The 19,207-nt window shown below is 45.0% G+C and overlaps 1 protein-coding gene across 2 annotated transcripts; it reads right to left on the bottom strand.

Annotated features, from left to right (window-relative positions):
* Positions 1–2,002: 2,002 nt before the first annotated feature.
* Positions 2,003–15,466, bottom strand: LOC117354650 (zinc finger protein 501-like). 2 transcript variants are annotated; one of them, XM_033932485.1, is made up of 4 exons: positions 15,340–15,466; positions 14,555–14,681; positions 8,415–8,534; positions 2,003–4,123 (listed from the first exon to the last, which is right to left on the bottom strand). In XM_033932485.1, the coding sequence occupies exons 1-4, from the start codon at positions 15,361–15,363 to the stop codon at positions 2,946–2,948; spliced, it is 1,449 nt and encodes a 482-aa protein (XP_033788376.1). In that variant the 5' UTR covers positions 15,364–15,466; the 3' UTR covers positions 2,003–2,945. The 2 variants fall into 2 exon arrangements, with proteins under 2 accessions (XP_033788376.1, XP_033788378.1); XM_033932487.1 differs by having other exon boundaries at positions 2,003–4,120.
* Between the last annotated feature and the right edge of the window lie 3,741 nt (positions 15,467–19,207).

Genomic DNA, 19,207 nt, shown 5'->3' with positions numbered 1-19,207 from the left:
TCTCGTCATGACAGGAATTGCTATGCAGCTGATCATGAAAAATTGGGATAATATAAATTATAGTTTTTGGTGGGAAACTTTATGCCAAATTTATAAATTTGAACATATGAATTTGTTAAAATTGGGACAGTATAATAAATTCAAAGCAATCTGGGATCCATTAACAAAATTTTGTATGAAATGAACAAACGTATTTCCCTTTGATTTCTGTTATGCACATCCAGGAAGGGTGGGTGGGAGGTGCGGGAGGGGGGGTGTTATATATTTATTATATCATTTGATTGTATTGAGTGCTGATTATTGTAATATTTGTTTGTTAATCTGTTGCACTTAATGTTGGCTTTTGAAAATGAATAAAGATTTACCCCCCCCCCCCAAAAAAAAAAAAAGAGATGACTACAATCACTCACTCATCTTTTTCTTCTTTATTCAGTGTACAAGCAAACTTAAGAACTCAACCACTAACAATTCTGCCCCTTTCAGAGAACAAAGGTACAGGGAAGAACCCCCTACGACAGCTGTTTCCGTCCCAGGAAGTGAAACTCCCCCAATTTCTTATGTTAGCCTCAGCTTATATATCCTTTTCTTGCAACTTTCAAGTTTATTTAAAAATTTGCTTCTAGGCGATGTACAGCAATAAAAGGTAATTATAAATGACATTTAAATAGTATATTAAAACAACTAAATGAGTAAATATTAACATACAATAAATCAATTTCTAGACCGCATAACCAGGTCGTTCAATGCGGTTTACAAAACATTTGTAATGCATACAGGATGAAATAGTTAAAGAATCAGTTGCCTATGAACAAAAGTTAGGCCTAGTTACATGTTACAATTTCCGCAATGCATGTTCAAATACCTTTAAAAAAACCTTGCTGAAAACCAGTTTAAACTAGCACATTCCTAGTCCCCTTTTATGGATGTATACGTGACTAGTCCTGCATTATCATGTGACAGTGAATGGATCCGCTAGCGCTAGTGTGCTCTGACTCTTCCAATCAGATGCAGTTTTCAAGTGTGCAGAGATCTGCCTACTGCCTGTCTGACCAATTGATCTTTGCAGTTGTTTAGGGCCTGGTTGAGTGATGTTAACTGTTTGAAGCACTGGCGAGGGCAGATGAGGAATGATACCATGATTGACTGTACATAATTTTGGACCTGTGCTCTTCAACATCTTTATAAACAATCTGGACATTGGTACGACGAGTGAGGTGATTAAATTTGCGGACGATACAAAGTTATTCAGAGTACTGAAGACACAGGGGGATTGCGAAGATCTGCAACGTGACATAATCAGGCTTGAGGAATGGGCATCGACATGGCAGATGAGGTTCAACGTGGATCAGTGTAAAGTGATGCATGTCAGTAACAAAAATTTCATGCACGAATACAGGATGTCCGGGACGGTACTTGGAGAGACCTCCCAGGAAAGAGACTTGGGAGTTATGATCGACAAGTCAATGAAGCCGTTCGTGGCCGCAAAAAGGGCGAACAGAATGCTAGGGATCAGGAACAGATCGGAGAAGGTTATCATGCCAAGGTGCGCCGGGCCAAGGTGTGCCCTCACCTGGAGTACTGCATCCAGCACTTGTCACCGTACATGAAGAAGGGCACGGTACTACTTGAAAGGGTCCAGAGACAAGCGACTAAGATGATTAAGGGGCTGGAGGAGCTGCCATACAGCGAAAGATTAGAGAAACTGGGCCTTTTCTCCCTCAAACAGAGGAGATTGAGAGGGGACATGATCAAAACATTCAAGGTACTGAAGGAGATAGACTTAGTAGATAAGGACAGATTGTTCACCCTCTCTAAAGTAGGGAAAACGATAGGGCATTCTCTAAAATTGAAAGGGGATAGATTCCGTACGAATGTAAGGAAGTTCTTCTTCACCCAGAGAGTGGTAGAAAACTGGAAGGCTCTTCCGGAGGATGTTATAAGGGAAAACACCCTCCAGGGATTCAAGACAAAGTTAAACAAGTTCCTGCTGAACCAGAACGTACTCAGGTAGGGCTAGTTTCAGTTAGGGCGCTGGTCTTTGACCAGAGGGCCGCCGCGTGAGCGGACTGCTGGGCACGATGGACCACTGGTCTGACCCAGCAGCGCCAATTCTTATGGTTCTTGTGTAGAATTTTGGTTTCCATTGGAATTTACAATATGCAATAATTGGGTGGCGAGGCAATTTTCTCTTGGGGCTGTGGCTCCATGTTGTTGCCTTCGTGTCTCTGAGCATATTTTTGAATTCTAAGTGTATGTTGTAGAAGTATTAATTTCACTATTACACCTATTGAGTGATTTTTTTGACTTCTGCCGCCTTCAAGTTCTTCAAAGATAAATTTGATAATGAGAAAATCCCTGGTGCCAAGAAGGCAGCATGTGAATAGAATAAAACAAAGAACAATGTCCATATTCATTCTTCATACTGTGGTCGTTTTGCAGCAGAACCCAAAACGGTTTGGTTCTTCTGGCTTCATACGCACACAAACAGAAGCTGACTGAATTTTGGGTTTGCCTTTGGCTCCAAAACCAAGCTGAAATGCGCATTTGGCCTAGTGGGTGTCCTCCTCTCTTCACCCCTCCTCAAATATAAGAAGCGCCTCTTCTAGGCCCACTCATACACTGCTAGCGCTGCTCTCCTCTCTAAGCACATCCGTAGGCTGAAGCCAATGCTGCTCCTGGGCTTACTTTCTTGCTCTGGTGGTCTAGTGGCAAGTTGGGGCAGGATCAATCGCCAGTCATTCTTGTCCAGCTTGCATCTCCAGTCAAAATGGCTGCTAGGATTTTCAGAGACATTCTGAGATGGCTGCCTTTAACTCCAGCAGCATTGTTATTATTTAAGGCAACATGGTCAGAAGCCAGTCTACAATACCAAAGTTATTTGAGAGTAGAGGAATTACCTGTTGATTCATAGCCAGTGTCTTACTCCGTGATGTGAATTTTTATATTTAAAGCTGATTGAAGCTTTTATTACACTCAATATATGTAAATGGCTTGTGACCTGTGTGAATCCTTTGGTGTCTTTTTAGAGCTGAAAGCCTTCTGAAGCTTTTATTACACTCAGTACATGTAAATGGTTTGTAACCTGTATGAATTATTTGGTGGCTTTTTAATCCTGAAATCCAATTGAAGCTTTTATTACACTCAGTACATTTAAACAGTTTGTCTCCTGTGTGGATCTTCTCGTGAAATTTTAAGCCTGAAAGATTAAAGAAACTTTTAGTACACTCAGTACACGTAAATGGTTTGTGACCTGTGTGAATTCTTTGGTGAATTTTTAGAGATGAAAGCCGAGTGAAGCTTTTATTACACTCAGTACACGTAAATGGTTTGACTGCTGTGTGGATCTGTTGGTGGGTTTTTAGAGTTGAAAGCCGAGTGTAGCTTTTATTACACTCAGTACACGTATATGGTTTGTCTCCTGTATGCATCCTCTGATGAATTCTTAAATATGAATGCAGAGTGAAGCTTTTATTACACTCAGCACATATAAATGCTTTATACTCGGTGTGGATCACTTGGTGTCGTTTAAGAACTGAAAGCCGAGTGAAGCTTTTATTACACTCTGTACATGTATACGGTTTATCTCCTGTGTGGATCCTCTGGTGAACATTTAGATGTGAAAGCTGAACGAAGCTTCTATTACACTCAGAACATATAAATGGTTTCTCATTTTTATGAATCATTGTGTGCATTTCGAGTTCTGAAAACAAGGGGAAGCTCTTCTTACATTTTGGACAAATAAATTTGATTCTCCTCTTATATGCAATACATGTAAGTTCTTTCTGGTATTTTTTTCCTTTCTTTTTGCCATGGTGGAATTTAGAAGTCACTTTATTACTATAATTAATTTGGAAGGATCTCTCTTCTAGGTGTCTGTTGTCCTCTGGGATGTTACTGAGCTCCCTGTCATTTCTCTCACAATTAGTGACTCCATCCATCAAGTCTTCTGCAGGGTTTCTCTGTTCCTTTGATTCTTGCTTATAATTCTTTGTGTTAATCCTCTCAGTTCCCTGGGAAATATTCTCACAGACATTTTCTGACTGAGTTTGGATTTGCTCCATTTCTACAGGATCTTCTCCTTGATTCTTTTCTCTCTTCCATTCGCGTTGGATCTGATGATCTGCTGGATAGAAACAGAAGGTATTTCTCATGAGTTAGAAAACAACAGTGGTTTCTAAGATATAGTGGTACCTCGGTTTACGAGTGCACCGGTTTGAGAGTGTTTTGCAAGACGAGCAAAACATTCGCAAACTTGGTGCCTCGTAAACCGAGCTTGCCTCGCTGTACGAGCGCCCCCCCCGCGAACCAGCACCTTCCCCCCCGCGATCCGGCACCCCCACGGCCGCCATCGGACCCCCCCCCGGCCGCCATTGGGCACCCCCCCCGCCGCAACCTGAGATCCTCCAACCCACTCGAACCCTCTTCTTACTTCCAGTGTAGCCTCCGCATCGGCACCGGCACCAGCATGTCCTGTGCATTGGTGCCGGTGCCCGAAAATCTGCTTCCTGTGCCGGGCCTTGAGCATGTGCGCATGCTCAAGGCCTGAGAGTTCACGTTCAACCTGGCACAGGAAGCAGATTTTCGGGCACCGGCACCAACGCACAGGACATGCTGGTGCCGGTGCCGGTGCCGATGCGGAAGCTACACTGGAAGTAAGAAGAGGGTTCGGGTGGGTTGGGGGGTCTCAGGTTGCGGCGGGGGGGGGGGGGTGCCCGATGGTGGCGGGGGGGGGGGTGCTCGATGGCGGCGGGGGGTGCTGGATCGCGGGGGGGAGGGTGTCGGTTCGCGGGGGGGCCTTTGGGGGGAGCAATGCCAGTTCTCGTGGGGGGGAGCAGCGCTGCTGGCCTCGGGGGGGGGGGGAAGGTGGGGGGTGGGAACATATCAAAGCAAGTTTCCCTTACTTCCTATGGGGAAACTTGCTTTGATATACGAGCATTTTGGATTACGAGCATGCTCCTGGAACGGATTATGCTCGTAATCCAAGGTACCACTGTACTAGTAGAATCTGTGTATAATGAGGAAAGATAGTTTATGTTGCACCAGGATTTTCCATGTGCGGCTCGAGAATTGGTCAGTTTCCTATTTGCAAAGCAATTTTTCAAGCATTTGTCTCTAGACAGGGCCAGTTTGTGAGCTGATCCTTGGAAACGGCAGTGTGTAGAGTTAAGGGAGTTAATTCTATAAGGGTGTTAAAAATCTGAGTGCTCTGATAGTAATCGATACGTTTTGCATGTAGAAACATAACATAGAAATAGACGGCAGATAAGGGCCACGGCCCATCTAGTCTGTAGATATAGGAATCACCTATAGTCCACGCGTGCCCTGCTTTTTTGCACACCACCCCCTCGCACTTAAGCACTATATTTCTTAAGCGCTATTTACGAGCACAGCTGCCTCCGTTGTGGCATGTAACTGCATTTGGCTTTATGTATAGAATTAGAGGGAAGAGGCTCTTAAGAATGAGAATACACTTCCCCCTCCATATTCGCGGGGATTAGGGGCAGAGCTGACCCACGAATATTAAAAAACCGTAAATAATATTCAGGCCAGTTCTGCCCATAACCCCCGCTTTCCCTGGCTATTTTAAGCCCTGTAAGCCTCCCCCCCCTTAAGCCTTACCTGGTGGTCTAGCGGGTTTTCAGGCAGGAGCGATCTTCCCGTGCAGATCGCTCACAGGAAATGGTTGCCTTGAGCTCCCATAGTCTCTCGAGCCATTTAACTGTGAGCGATCTGCACGGGGCAGGAGCGTGGGAAGATCGCTCCTGCCCCGAAAACCCACTAGACCACCAGGTAATGCTTAAGGGGAGCGCTTACAGGGCTGAAAATAGGCTGAAAAATGAAAATGCATTTTTGGGTTTAAAACCGCGAATAAGCGAATTCGTAGATACGGAATTTGCGAATACTGAGGGGGAAGTGTATATTATAATCTGTGCTTATCAGGGGATTTCTTCCACAACGATGAAGAAATGACTTCTAATCCAGAGTCCTATTGAAACGTGGCCTCTGTTGGGTCATGTTTGTTTCTACTTTAACTTGTGAAGGGAGAACGGAAACATTTGACTGAAATGTTTCTGGAGAACCTGGTTAACGTGTCTGTGCATACAGGTAAGAAAGCTCCTACCGAGACAATTCCCTCTCACTGGCTCACACCTTTCTCGACTGCTGATTCCCTACACTCCTTCTAGGACTCTTTGCTGGACCTTAACTTATTTAAAACTAATCTAAAAACATATCTCTTCAAATCTTCATTTAACCTTTAGAACAACTTTTCCGCGTATAGTTAAACAATTAATACTTCCTCACATATCTTCCCCAACCTAATCGTTTGTCCCTACCCATATCATACCCCTTTCTTCCCTTGAGGAAACAACAATTTGTAACTTTTATTCCCTAATGTTCTTTCCTAATGTTTCTTAGTTCGTCTGTATTGTCAATCTGTCGTAGCCCCTTGAAAATTGTTACTGTAAAATAACTTGTTTTATTGTTCTATACTATAATTCTTTTATTATGTAATTCGCTTAGATTTAATAGGCGAACCATCAAATTTTAATAAACTTGAAACTTGAAACTAACTCAAATCTTCTCATTATATCCCGATTCTGCAACATCTACGACGACTCTATTCGATCGGAATCTTCAGTACTTCCCTCAACTCTTCGATTCGAGAATCACACACTAGATTGAAATCAGGTCTCAACATCTTTTTATTTGAGGGCGCCTTTGACCAATAACATGCCTCTCAGCGGCCTACTTGGCGACTGGACTTGTTTATCAGCGACGTAAAATGCATTCTTCTCTTTCCTGTTCCCAGATATACAGGTACAAGATCCTTTATCCGAAATGCTAGGGACCAGAGACATTTCGGGGTGTCAGGTCAAAAGCGCGCCGGGACAAAGGCGCGTGCAGACAATTGAGCGCAGCGTGGAGGCGTGCGCTGCAGAAAATTACTGTTTTTAGGGCTCCGACCGGGGGAGGGCGTGGGTGGGGAACCCCCCACTTTACTTAATAGAGATCGCGCCGCGTTGTGGGGGCGTTGTGGGGGGTTGTAACCCCCCACATTTTACTGAAAACTTCACTTTTTCCCTGTTTTTAGGGAAAAAGTTAAGTTTACAGTAAAATGTGGAGGGTTACAACCCCCCAAACCCCCCCACAACGCCGGCGCGATCTCTATTAAGTAAACTGGGGGGGGGGGGGCTCCCCAACAAAACCCCCTGTTGGAGCCCCTAAAAACTGTAATTTTCTTTGGCGCGCGCCTCCGTCTTGCACTCAGTTGTCGGCGCGCGCCTTTGTCTTTCGCGGGGTTGTCTATGAATCCATTTCGGAGTTTAGAATTTTTCTGTCATAGCAATTCATATTCATCACCTGTAGCCGCCCTCCTTCCTGGCTGGATGTGACTGAGAGAAGCGTGCGGGGCCTCAGCGCAGCAGCAATTAATATGAATCGCTGCAGCCATCGGCAGCGTCTCGGAGGTACATTAGTATGAGGTAAAATGAATACACTAAGTTACGTGTTTAAGGGACACATTTAGGTGTTCGCGCTTATGCCAGCCAAATGGACAACATCCAGACATTCTGCTGCTTTCCAGGCTTTGGCACTTAGACCAAGTATACAGCAAAGCACACAACACTCACAGCTCAGGATTGGGCTGCACAAAACACACCTTCTAAGTTTTGAGCTTCAAGATTTCTGAGACCTGAAGATACAAGAAACCTGGATCTTTCCTTCCCTCCACTTTTCCAGAGCCAACACTGTGTGGCCTGTATGTTAAGCCTTCACTTACAGCAGGGGTGTCCAACCTTTTGGCTTCCCTGGGCCACACTGGCCGAAAAAAATGTTGGAGCCAGCAAGACGGTAAACAACCGGGGCCGCAGATTGGACACCCCTGACTTCACGTTTCAAGTTTAATCAAATTTTGATTAATCGCTTCATCTTGATTCTAAGCGATGTACATAATAAAAATACAGTGTTGGGGAAACAAAACAAAAACATGACAAAAACAAAGTCCTACGGGACTATTAACAAACTTGACAAAACTAAAAACAGAAGGAAAAAAGGAAAAGAACTACAAGTTATTTGACAGAAAGTGAGACATTTAGGGAAAAAACAAGGTGGGGGGGGGGTAAAGTTAAAAAGCTTCAATAAAATAATAGAGTCAGATTAAAATTGGCTGGATAACTAATTTTCACAGACTACGGGATCCTTTTACGAAGGCTCGCTTCCTAACGCGTCCATTATATCCTACGGACACGTTGCCATGTGTTAGCTTTAAGCACGCGCCTTAGTAAGTGACCGTTTCTTATATATAAAAGAGAAGCACGACAAGCCCACATACCATGACTGGAGACTTATCCTAAAGAAGGTGTCTAGAGAAGGCACTTTTTTTTTACCTTAATCCCTCGTATTACTGCACTCACCTGAGCAGCTGCTTTTTCCATTTCCTCTTTCCTCTGATCCGGGCTCTCCCCTGATGTACGGCTCTTCCTCTCGTTCAATTTGAGATATAATCTTAGGGGTAAAGGTCGGAGAACCTATTCCTGGGGTAAGAAAATTGTGTTGTATCTATAAAAGGTTTCTAGATAAGACGCTATCATTTCAATGCCTAAGTGAATTTACTTCAAATGCATTTTCTTACCAAACTTTTAGAAAAACAGTAAAATCCTATCTTTTTGATAAATTTGTATAATTCTTATCAATGTATCTTTTAATTATTTTCTGTAATATCGCTGTTTGTATGAAGGGAAACCTCCGCTTCTGTAATCCTGAGGAATGGGTCCCTGCATGGAAGTGCCTTATCTCAGAGACTCTCCTCGCTGAGGCTGTGGCTATCAAAAAAACTGTCTTCACTGTTCCATTCAGCAGGGATGCCTCCTGCAAAGGCCTTGCAGAGGCTGTGCGGAATAATGTTACCAGCGGTCTCAACCCGAGTGCCCCCTTCAAGTATCCAATTATATCTGGATGTGAAGCCGATGAACCCTTTTCCACTTGGTCTCTAAAACATGAGACCTACAAACTTGCATTTTAAGAGAGGCCTGCCTGCAGAAAAGCCAACACCACTGACACCGGAACTTTCCAAGGATCTACCTGATCATTTGTACACCACTGCTGAAACAACCTTCAGGCCTTAGAATAAGCTGTGATGGTTGATCGTCTCTTTGCTCTGAGTAGGGTAGTAATAACCACCTCCAAATAGCCTTTGTACACGAGGGCTGAGCGCTCAAGAGCCATGCTGTTACGACCAAAGCGTTCTGGATTTTCTAGGGGAACTGGACCCTGAGACAAGAAATCCATGTGCACTGACAGTGGGAGACCTTAGTCTTTTTTGCAGGCGCACCAAGTCCCTGTACCATGGCTGACATGGCCAACCAGAGCTACCAGGATTACCTGTCCATGATGGTTTGCTATCCGACATATGACCTGGCCTATCATGGGCCATGGGGAAACATGTACTGCAGATTCTCTGTGTTGGCCGTGGCTGGACCAGAGCTTCTAAACCTTTGCAGAAATAGTGAGCCATCTTCCTGTTGGCAGCTGATGCCATGAGGTCGAGCACTGGACACCAGCATCACACTATGCATTTGAAAGCCCTCTGGGAAAAAGACCATTCCCCTGGGAGCAAGGTCGACCTGCTGAGAAAGTTGCTTGCAGGTGGGACTTGGCCCAATTGAATAGCAACTCGGCCTCCAAGAACAGTGAAGTGCTCCTGGTGCCTTCCTGCTCATTGACATAAGACACCGCCATGGCATTGTCCGAGAAAACTCTAACTGCTTTGCTCTGCAGGGGTTTCTCCAAAGTCTGCAAGGCAAGCCGAATGGCCTGGAGTTCCAGACAGTTTATAGACCATTTCCTCTGCAACAGGGGTCCATCGACCTTGGACTGGATACTAGTGCTGTCCAATTCAGGAAAAAAATGTAGATTCGATTCAATTCAGCCTATTGAATTGATTTTCCTGCCCAAGTGGGTGTTTATTTCAAACATCCTGGTAGGTTTATTTTATAGCCTCTTCACCCCCTTTGCCCTCTCCTACCCACACTGGTCTTGTGGTGTAAACAAAATAAACAAAAAATACTTTTCTTCTCTCTGTTAAATCCTAGCTCACGTTCGCGGTCTAACCCCAGCTCTGGCAGGATACACATTTCAAATCTGACATATTATAATCACAAAACAGAAAATAAAATTATCTTTTCTACCTTTTGTTGTCTGGTCATTATTCAAATAATGTTGGTCCCAGACTCTGGCTGTCTTCTGATCAGGGTCTCCTTCTTTCTCCGTGCTAACCATCCATCTTCCATCTCTGTCCTCTCTTTCCGATTCCCTTCCCTCCCCCGGAGGTCTGGCATCTTCCCTTTTTTCATCTCCAGCCCCGCCCACAGAGCCACTTCTATGATCGATGTTATGGAACTTAGTACATAGAGGTAGTAGCATGCCATAGGTGCTGGCATTGTTAAGAAGTCTGAGATCTGTTTCACCAGTTTCTGTTTGCATGGCTCGGGAAGAAAGACATGGCCCTCTGCCAGTTTGAAGTAGACTCCCAAGTACTCCAATAGCAGTCTGCAAGGATCGCTAGAACACCGGCGATCCTCTCTGCAGGCTGCGGTAAGAGCAGGAGGCCTGGGGGAAGCCGGAGGATGCAGCAAAGAGCACCTAAGCATGGAACAAGGTAAAACCAGGATTTCTGCAGCTCTTCCCGACTGACCCTCCGTCCTCGAACCCTAAAGCAGGAGCGGCAGCGGCAAGCCAGCAAGAGGCAGCGCTGCTGCTTCTGCTTTAGGAAGGCACGGGGAGGAGGGTCAGTCACAGAATCGGCCAGGCCAATTTTTTTTTTTTTTAATCAAATCGATTTGAATCAATTCACCTGAAATGAATTGATTTGAAAAGAAATCGGGCAGCACTACTGGATACCCAAGGCAATAATGTCCCCAGCTGTAGAGATTGGCATCAGTCGTCAAAGCCACTCAAGTGGAGATGTGGGGTGGCACGCCTCTGGCTGTAAGCAGTCTGGCGAGAACAAGCTCTGTCAAGCTTCTACTATCCATGCCAGTGGCTTCTGTAGCGAATCTATCCGAGACTAGCGGGATAACAGGGCATGCTGTAGAGAACGCATATGAGCCCTCGCCCACGGAGCCACTTCTACGATCGCTGTTATGGAACCTAGGACATAGAGGTATTGCCACGCCATAGGTGCTGGCATTGTTAAGAAGTCTGAGATCTGTTTCTGAGTTGCGGTATACAAAATAAAGTTACAAAGTTACAAAATATTGCGGTATACAAAATAAAGTTATTATTATTAAGAAGTCTGAGATCTGTTTCTGAGTTAAGAAGTCTGAGATCTGAGGTCAGTTTCTGTTTGGATGGCTCTGGAAGAAAGATATGGCTCTCCGCCATTTTGAAATAGAGTCCCAAGTACTTCAACTGTTGAACTGGCTCTAGGTGACACAATCCAGCTCTATTTACATCATTTGGTATCCCAAAGTGATTTGTACAAACACGCAGTTTCTCAGTGCCAAATCAATACAAGTACAGATAGCCAAAACCTCCCTCCAAAATTATAATAAAAGGTGTATGGTGAAAACAATAAACAAAAAACCTGTTGCTTAATAAAATTCCGCATGTTACAATAAAGCAGGGCTGAGAAGCAACATCAATTAAATCCAGTATGAAATCAAACAATAAAACATCAGGTTATAGTAACATAGTAACATAGTAGATGACGGCAGATAAAGACCCGAATGGTCCATCCAGTCTGCCCAACCTGATTCAATTTAAAATTTTTTTTGTTTTTGTTTTTGTTTTTTTTCTTCTTAGCTATTTCTGGGCGAGAATCCAAAGCTTTACCCGGTACTGTGCTTGGGTTCCAACTGCCGAAATCTCTGTTAAGACTTACTCCAGCCCATCTACACCCTCCCAGCCATTGAAGCCCTCCCCTGCCCATCCTCCTCCAAATGGCCATACACAGACACAGACCGTACAAGTCTGCCCAGTAACTGGCCTAGTTCAATCTTTAATATTATTTTCTGATTCTAAATCTTCTGTTTTCATCCCACGCTTCTTTGAACTCAGACACAGTTTTACTCTCCACCACCTCTCTCGGGAGCGCATTCCAGGCATCCACCACCCTCTCCGTAAAGTAGAATTTCCTAACATTGCCCCTGAATCTACCACCCCTCAACCTCAAATTATGTCCTCTGGTTTTACCATTTTCCTTTCTCTGGAAAAGATTTTGTTCTACGTTAATACCCTTTAAGTATTTGAACGTCTGAATCATATCTCCCCTGTCTCTCCTTTCCTCTAGGGTATACATATTCAGGGCTTCCAGTCTCTCCTCATATGTCTTCTGGTGCAAGCCTCCTATCATTTTCGTCGCCCTCCTCTGGACCGCCTCAAGTCTTCTTACGTCTTTCGCCAGATACGGTCTCCAAAACTGAACACAATACTCCAAGTGGGGCCTCACCAATGACCTGTACAGGGGCATCAACACCTTCTTTCTTCTACTGACTACGCCTCTCTTTATACAGCCCAGAATCCTTCTGGCAGCAGCCACTGCCTTGTCACACTGTTTTTTCGCCTTTAGATCTTCGGACACTATCACCCCAAGGTCCCTCTCCCCGTCCGTGCATATCAGCTTCTCTCCTCCCAGCATATACGGTTCCTTCCTATTATTAATCCCCAAATGCATTACTCTGCATTTCTTTGCATTGAATTTTAGTTGCCAGGCATTAGACCATTCCTCTAACTTTTGCAGATCCTTTTTCATATTTTCCACTCCCTCTTCGGTGCCTACTCTGTTACAAATCTTGGTATCATCTGCAAAAAGGCACACTTTTCCTTCTAACCCTTCAGCAATGTCACTTACATACATATTGAACAGGATTGGCCCCAGCACCGAACCCTGAGGGACTCCACTAGTCACCTTTCCTTCCTTCGAGCGACTTCCATTAACCACCACCCTCTGGCGTCTGTCCGACAGCCAGTTTCTGACCCAGTTCACCACTTTGGGTCCTAACTTCAGCCCTTCAAGTTTGTTCAACAGCCTCCTATGAGGAACTGTATCAAAGGCTTTGCTGAAATCCAAATAAATTACATCTAGCATATGTCCTCGATCCAGCTCTCTGGTCACCCAATCAAAAAATTCAATCAGGTTCGTTTGGCACGATTTACCTTTTGTAAAGCCATGTTGCCTCGGATCCTGTAACCCATTAGATTCAAGGAAATACACTATCCTTTCTTTCAGCAACACTTCCATTATTTTTCCAACAACTGAATTGAGGCTCACCGGCCTGTAGTTTCCTGCTTCATCCCTGTGACCACTTTTATGAATAGGGACCACATCCGCTCTCCTCCAATCCCCAGGAATCACTCCCGTCTCCAGAGATTTGTTGAACAAGTCTTTAATAGGACTCGCCAGAACCTCTCTGAGTTCCCTTAGTATCCTGGGATGGATCCCGTCTGGTCCCATCGCTTTGTCCACCTTCAGTTTTTCAAGTTGCTCATAAACACCCTCCTCCGTGAACGGCGCAGAATCTACTCCATTTTCTCGTGTAACTTTGCCGGACAATCTCGGTCCTTCTCCAGGATTTTCTTCTGTGAACACAGAACAGAAGTATTTGTTTAGCACATTTGCTTTCTCCTCATCACTCTCCACATATTTGTTCCCAGCATCTTTTAGCCTAGCAATTCCATTTTTTATCTTCCTCCTTTCACTAATATATCTGAAAAAATTTTTATCTCCCTTTTTTACATTTTTAGCCATTTGTTCTTCCGCCTGTGCCTTCGCCAAACGTATCTCTCTCTTGGCTTCTTTCAGTTTCACCCTGTAGTCCTTTCTGCTCTCCTCTTCTTGGGTTTTTTTATATTTCATGAACGCCAACTCTTTCGCCTTTATTTTCTCAGCCACTAGGTTGGAGAACCATATCGGCTTCCTTTTTCTTTTGTTTTTATTGATTTTCTTCACATAAAGGTCCGTAGCCATTTTTATCGCTCCTTTCAGCTTAGACCACTGTCTTTCCACTTCTCTTATGTCCTCCCATCCTAACAGCTCTTTCTTCAGGTACTTTCCCATTGCATTAAAGTCCGTACGTTTGAAATCTAGGACTTTAAGTATCGTGCGGCCGCTCTCCACTTTAGCCGTTATATCAAACCAAACCGTTTGATGATCGCTACTACCCAGGTATCTTGAACAGATGAAAACCCTGATTCCACAGAGCCTTGTTTTGGCATTTCCTTCTGCAGAAAGTGTGGTTTGCAATTCACTAGGCTAACTGAAGCCCTACAGTCACATAAAGCCACTGAACAGTCTCTCTGCACACCTCATTCATTACTGCATTTGCATTTAAGAAAATATATTCTCATTCATCTCCTAGTAGAAGCCAAACACTCAGCCATAAGCTCCTCAGTCCCTAATACTGACCCCCAACATGTGCACTCCTGAGAAGATATTAAGTGATCACTCCAGTACTCACTCACTTTCTCACCACGTCAGATGAGACAAAGCATAATCAAAATTGTCTTTATAATGATGGCCCACTACTGCTAATAAACATGTAAATTTCTCTCATACCCAATGAGATCAGGATCTGATAGTTCTCCTTCATCACCTCCCTGTACAGCTCCTTCTGCTCTTCATCTAAATACTCCCACTCCTCCTGGGAGAAAGAGACAGCGATCTCCTCAAATGTCACCTGCATCTGAAACACAAACCAGAAACACATTCAGCGTTTTCTGCAACTCTTCCAGGAAGGGCTGGTGCTCAATGGGGAGGAGGAAAATTTACTGTATATACATAACACACAGTCCCAGACTAGTTCTGTTTTAGAAGAGCTGCCAGTGCTGGGGTTCAGTGAGGCAGATGTTTCTGGGTTTAAATAGATTACAGCCACCTAACAGCCAATCCCAGAGTATCTCTCAAGGGCAGATGTACAGAATTGACCTTCACATAACCCACAGTGCCAGACTAGTTGTGTTTCAGAAGAGCTGCCAGTGCTGGGGCTCAGTGAGGCAGAGGGAGATGTTTTGGATGTACAGAATCCCAGAGGAGGGTTAGAGGGGAGAGTGTGTCGCAGTGGTTAAAGCTACAGCCTCAGCACCCTGGGGTTGGGGGTTCAAACCCAGCTGCTCCTTGTGACCTTGGCCAAGTCACTTAATCGCCCCAGGTACATTAGGCAGATTGGGAGCCCCCTGGGAAAAAAATGCTTGAGCACCTGAAGAAATTCATGTAAACTGTTCTGAGCTCCCTTGGGACAATGGTAGAGAAACTTAAAAATATATATATCTATTGGGAGAGCTGAGCAGGGCAGAGGGAAGGGTTGTCCCAGCCCAGATCTCTCTCCTGTCCACAAGACCCACCTGGGCAGAAGCTCCTGCAGCCATTTCCCAGGATCAGAAACGAAGGCGAGGCTGGGAGAAGGAGATCAAAGCCAGCCCAGGCTTCGGCTGATGACGTCACAATGGAGAGCCCCCCCCCCGCCTCCTTTCACCGCTGATTGGTCAGAAAGGAACAGGGTGGTAGTAGTTCGAAGGCTCCGCCAGTCATTGGCCAGGATGACCCTGGGGGCGGAGATTCAGGAGGGAGGGGAGGAGCGAGGGCGGCGCTTCCTGCTAGTGCCACCTGTCCTCTTTCCAGAAGGCACCCGGCCCCGCCCCCACACGGACCTTGCTTCCGGGTCTGCCGAGCCTCTGCGCATGCGCGGACGACGCGATGCCGTCATCGCGCCGTGCTTGAGACTCTTCGAAAACCCGGGAAATCCCTCCAGACCCTCGGACAGGGGGGATATGTTACCACACAGCAGAAAGCTGAAGGGCAACAGCGGAGAAACAGACGTGCAGTTCCCCTCTAGTCTGTACAAAAAAGGGATTTGCGTTTCCTGACGCTGAGAGAGAAAATCAGGTATCCTATCTGTGACTAAGCGCCAGAACTGGTGGGGCGGGGTGGAGGGTACCATTGGGGGGGAGGGGAGGGGGGATTGGGGAGGGCAGGTGGGGGTATTGAAAGGTTCTGGCGCTTAGTCACAGATAGGATACCTGGGATTAGGTGGGGAGAGGGGGTGGTGTGGCATCTTCGGGGCTCATAAGTGTCCAGGGGTGCCTCTCCGCCTTCATTACTCTCGTTTGCCCTAGGATGGTGGCGGTTTGGTTGATGTTTAATTCCTAGCGCCAAACTCAAAACCAACTATTTTGGGGGTGTTCCATGGTGCAGAATCAGCACTTGGCCAGTTAAATGCCGACATTCATCCCTTAACCAGGCAAGATAACCACAGAAATAAGACTGTATAAAGGTCGGTGAAATAGCCAAAGATCTTCTCAAATTCAGTTTTAAAGCTCTTACAATCGGAGGCATGTTTCAGATGGTACATTTGAACCATCTCTACAAGGGGAATAAAAGGAGATTTTGGAAAATTCTAGAATCTTAAATTGTTCTCTCTTATTTGATTTTCCATATACAGTCAAACCTCAGTTTGTGAGTAATGCGGTTTGCGAGTGTTTTGCAAGACGGTAGTTGGAAGGGCCTGTTTAAGGCTACTAGAGAATGACACGGGGACACACGGTTTGGCCCTGTTCCCACCCCACGGAGAACTGCAGGTACCAGTCCCCGTGCCACTCTCAACTTTAGACACAATAGTACCAAATTAATCTCAGATGACAAATTAGAGAACGTTTAAGGGAGGAGCCCATCAGGCTTCCAGATCCACTACAGCTGTTTTTCCAACTCCTTTTCTAGAAGATTTAACCACCATTTAAATTTGGGCACTTGCACCATCTTTTTATTGGTAAGTGCTATTTTATATTCCGCCTTTAAACAAAGCGGTTTCCATAAAACTAAACATACATAATTGCCGAGTATAAAACAAAATTAGATTTCTAAAATTAAAACTAAATGACAGTACCCTAAAATACATTTTCTTTAAACAAAAAAAAATTTGATTTGCTCCCCATAATCAAACAATGCCCAGGCAATTAATAACAAAGGCACTTAAAAATCCAGTTATTGATTCACACACAGAGTCAAGACAGAAGATACATCTATCAGAAAATGTATTAATATGAAGGCGGAGTAGCTCTACAAATAGGCGTTCACAAAGAGCTTGGTTTTCAACAGCTTTTTGAAACTAAAACGGTCAGTGCTTAGTCTTGGATGTCCCGACAGCTTATTCCAAAGTGACATTCCAGCTACTGAAAACATCTTAGATTTTGTAACTACATATCACACATTTTCTTCAGCAGCTGCCAATAGTCTCATGGCACCATCTGAACACAGTGCTTTGTTTGGTCTATAGACATTCCAGAGGGATTGAAACCTGAATGTAACATAGTAACATAGTAGATGACGGCAGATAAAGACCCGAATTGTACATCCAGTCTGCCCAACCTGATTCAATTTAAATTTTTTTTTTTTTTTCTTCTTAGCTATTTCTGGGCGAGAATCCAAAGCTTTACCCGGTACTGTGCTTGGGTTCCAACTGCCGAAATCTCTGTTAAGACTTACTCCAGCCCATCTACATCCTCCCAGCCATTGAAGCCCTCCCCTGCCCATCCTCCTCCAAACGGCCATGCACAGACACAGACCGTACAAGTCTGCCCAGTAACTGGCCTAGTTCAATCTTTAATATTATTTTCTGATTCTAAATCTTCTGTGTTCATCCCACGCTTCTTTGAACTCAGTCACAGTTTTACTCTCCACCACCTCTCTCGGGAGCGCATTTCAGGCATCCACCACCCTCTCCGTAAAGTAGAATTCCCTAACATTGCCCCTGAATCTACCACCCCTCAACCTCAAATTATGTCCTCTGGTTTTACCATTTTCCTTTCTCTGGAAAAGATTTTGTTCTACGTTAATACCCTTTAAGTATTTGAACGTCTGAATCATATCTCCCCTGTCTCTCCTTTCCTCTAGGGTATACATATTCAGGGCTTCCAGTCTCTCCTCATACGTCTTCTGGCGCAAGCCTCCTATCATTTTCGTCGCCCTCCTCTGGACCGCCTCAAGTCTTCTTATGTCTTTCGCCAGGAAGAGGCGTGGCTTACCACGGAGACCTGACTGGCAAATAGAGAATGACACAGTGACAAAATTCATCACCATTCCCGTCCCCGCGGATAACCGCGGGAAATAATCCCATCTCATTTTCTAGTGTCTTATTCAGCCTCAGTCCTTCTACACCAGCTTTCTTCAAAGCAAAGCTTGTGGGTCAGTGGTTGTGGCCATTCATACTCTGATTACAGAAAGGGTGGTGGATCACTGGAACAAACTACCGGTGCAGGTGATCAAGGCCACTAGCGTGCTCGACTTTAAGAATAAATGGGACATCCACGTGGGATCTCTACGTGGGTCGAGCAGCACTCTGACTTAATGGGGTGGGACAGTGGAGTGGGCAGACTTGATGGGCTATAGCCCTTTTCTGCCGTCATCTTTCTATGTTTCTATTCTTCCCTCTCTTTAAAGAATGACATGAAGATGGTTTCCCGCGGTTATCCACGGGGACGGGAACAGTGTTGAATTTTGTCACTGTGTCATTCTCTGCTGGCAAATTCAAAGCTACCCCCACAGTGCAGTGAGGAAGTCAGAGCTGGTGCTAGGAGAAGGGCAGGATGGCCGCAGGGCTTTCTGCTCAGTGGGTAGGACAGACTGGCAGGAAGTGGGCAGCAGGGGATGCTGTGCCAGGCGATGCCATCTGGAACCAACTACCACTTCACTTCAGATAATAATAATAATAACAGCTTATATACCGCAATACCGTTAAGTTCTATGCGGTTTACAATAGATTAAGCGAGGTACATATTGATTGAATTTAAGAGGGGGGAAGAGGAGAGTTAATAGGACCGGAAATGCGTTGTTGAGGAGAAAGAGATTAATAGGACAGAGGAATCACTATGGAGGAGAAAGAAGATGAGTGGGTTGGTTGTCTAGATACTTTAGGAACAGTTGAGTTTTTAGATGTTTTCTGAATTCCTCATAAGTAGTGGGCGAGAGCAGTTGATCCAGGTCTTTACCCCACAATGCTGCTTGATGTGAAAGTGAAAGAAGGATCACTAGAAGGGCTACTCAGAACTTCATGAAACTGCCCCTGGAAGTCTCAGTAGCTGTTTTTGTCGCTGATAGAGAATGAGAAGGAGCGAGTAGGATCACTCCTGCCCCAGCGCTGCCACTAGACCACCAGGCCTGCGGTCTTTCCTGTGGGTCTGGGAGGGGGTTGGTGGTACCTGTTCAGGAAGCAAGGGG

The sequence above is a fragment of the Geotrypetes seraphini genome, chromosome 2 (genome assembly GCF_902459505.1).
Source record: "Geotrypetes seraphini chromosome 2, aGeoSer1.1, whole genome shotgun sequence".
NCBI classification, from domain to species: domain Eukaryota; kingdom Metazoa; phylum Chordata; class Amphibia; order Gymnophiona; family Dermophiidae; genus Geotrypetes; species Geotrypetes seraphini.
Note: the sequence above shows the minus strand (reverse complement) of the source record. Positions and strands in the feature narration are given on the sequence as shown.

What these genes read in the sequence shown, in the direction of transcription:
- LOC117354650 (XM_033932485.1), bottom strand. Translation starts at nt 15,363, where the DNA reads ATGGCTGCAGGAGCTTCTGCCCAG. An exon ending in CTGCAGGAGCTTCTGCCCAG is followed by an intron (nt 14,682 to 15,339) that starts GTGGGTCTTGTG and finishes TTTGTGTTTCAG; the next exon opens with ATGCAGGTGACATTTGAGGA. An exon ending in TGGAAAAAGCAGCTGCTCAG is followed by an intron (nt 4,124 to 8,414) that starts GTGAGTGCAGTA and finishes GTTTCTATCCAG; the next exon opens with CAGATCATCAGATCCAACGC.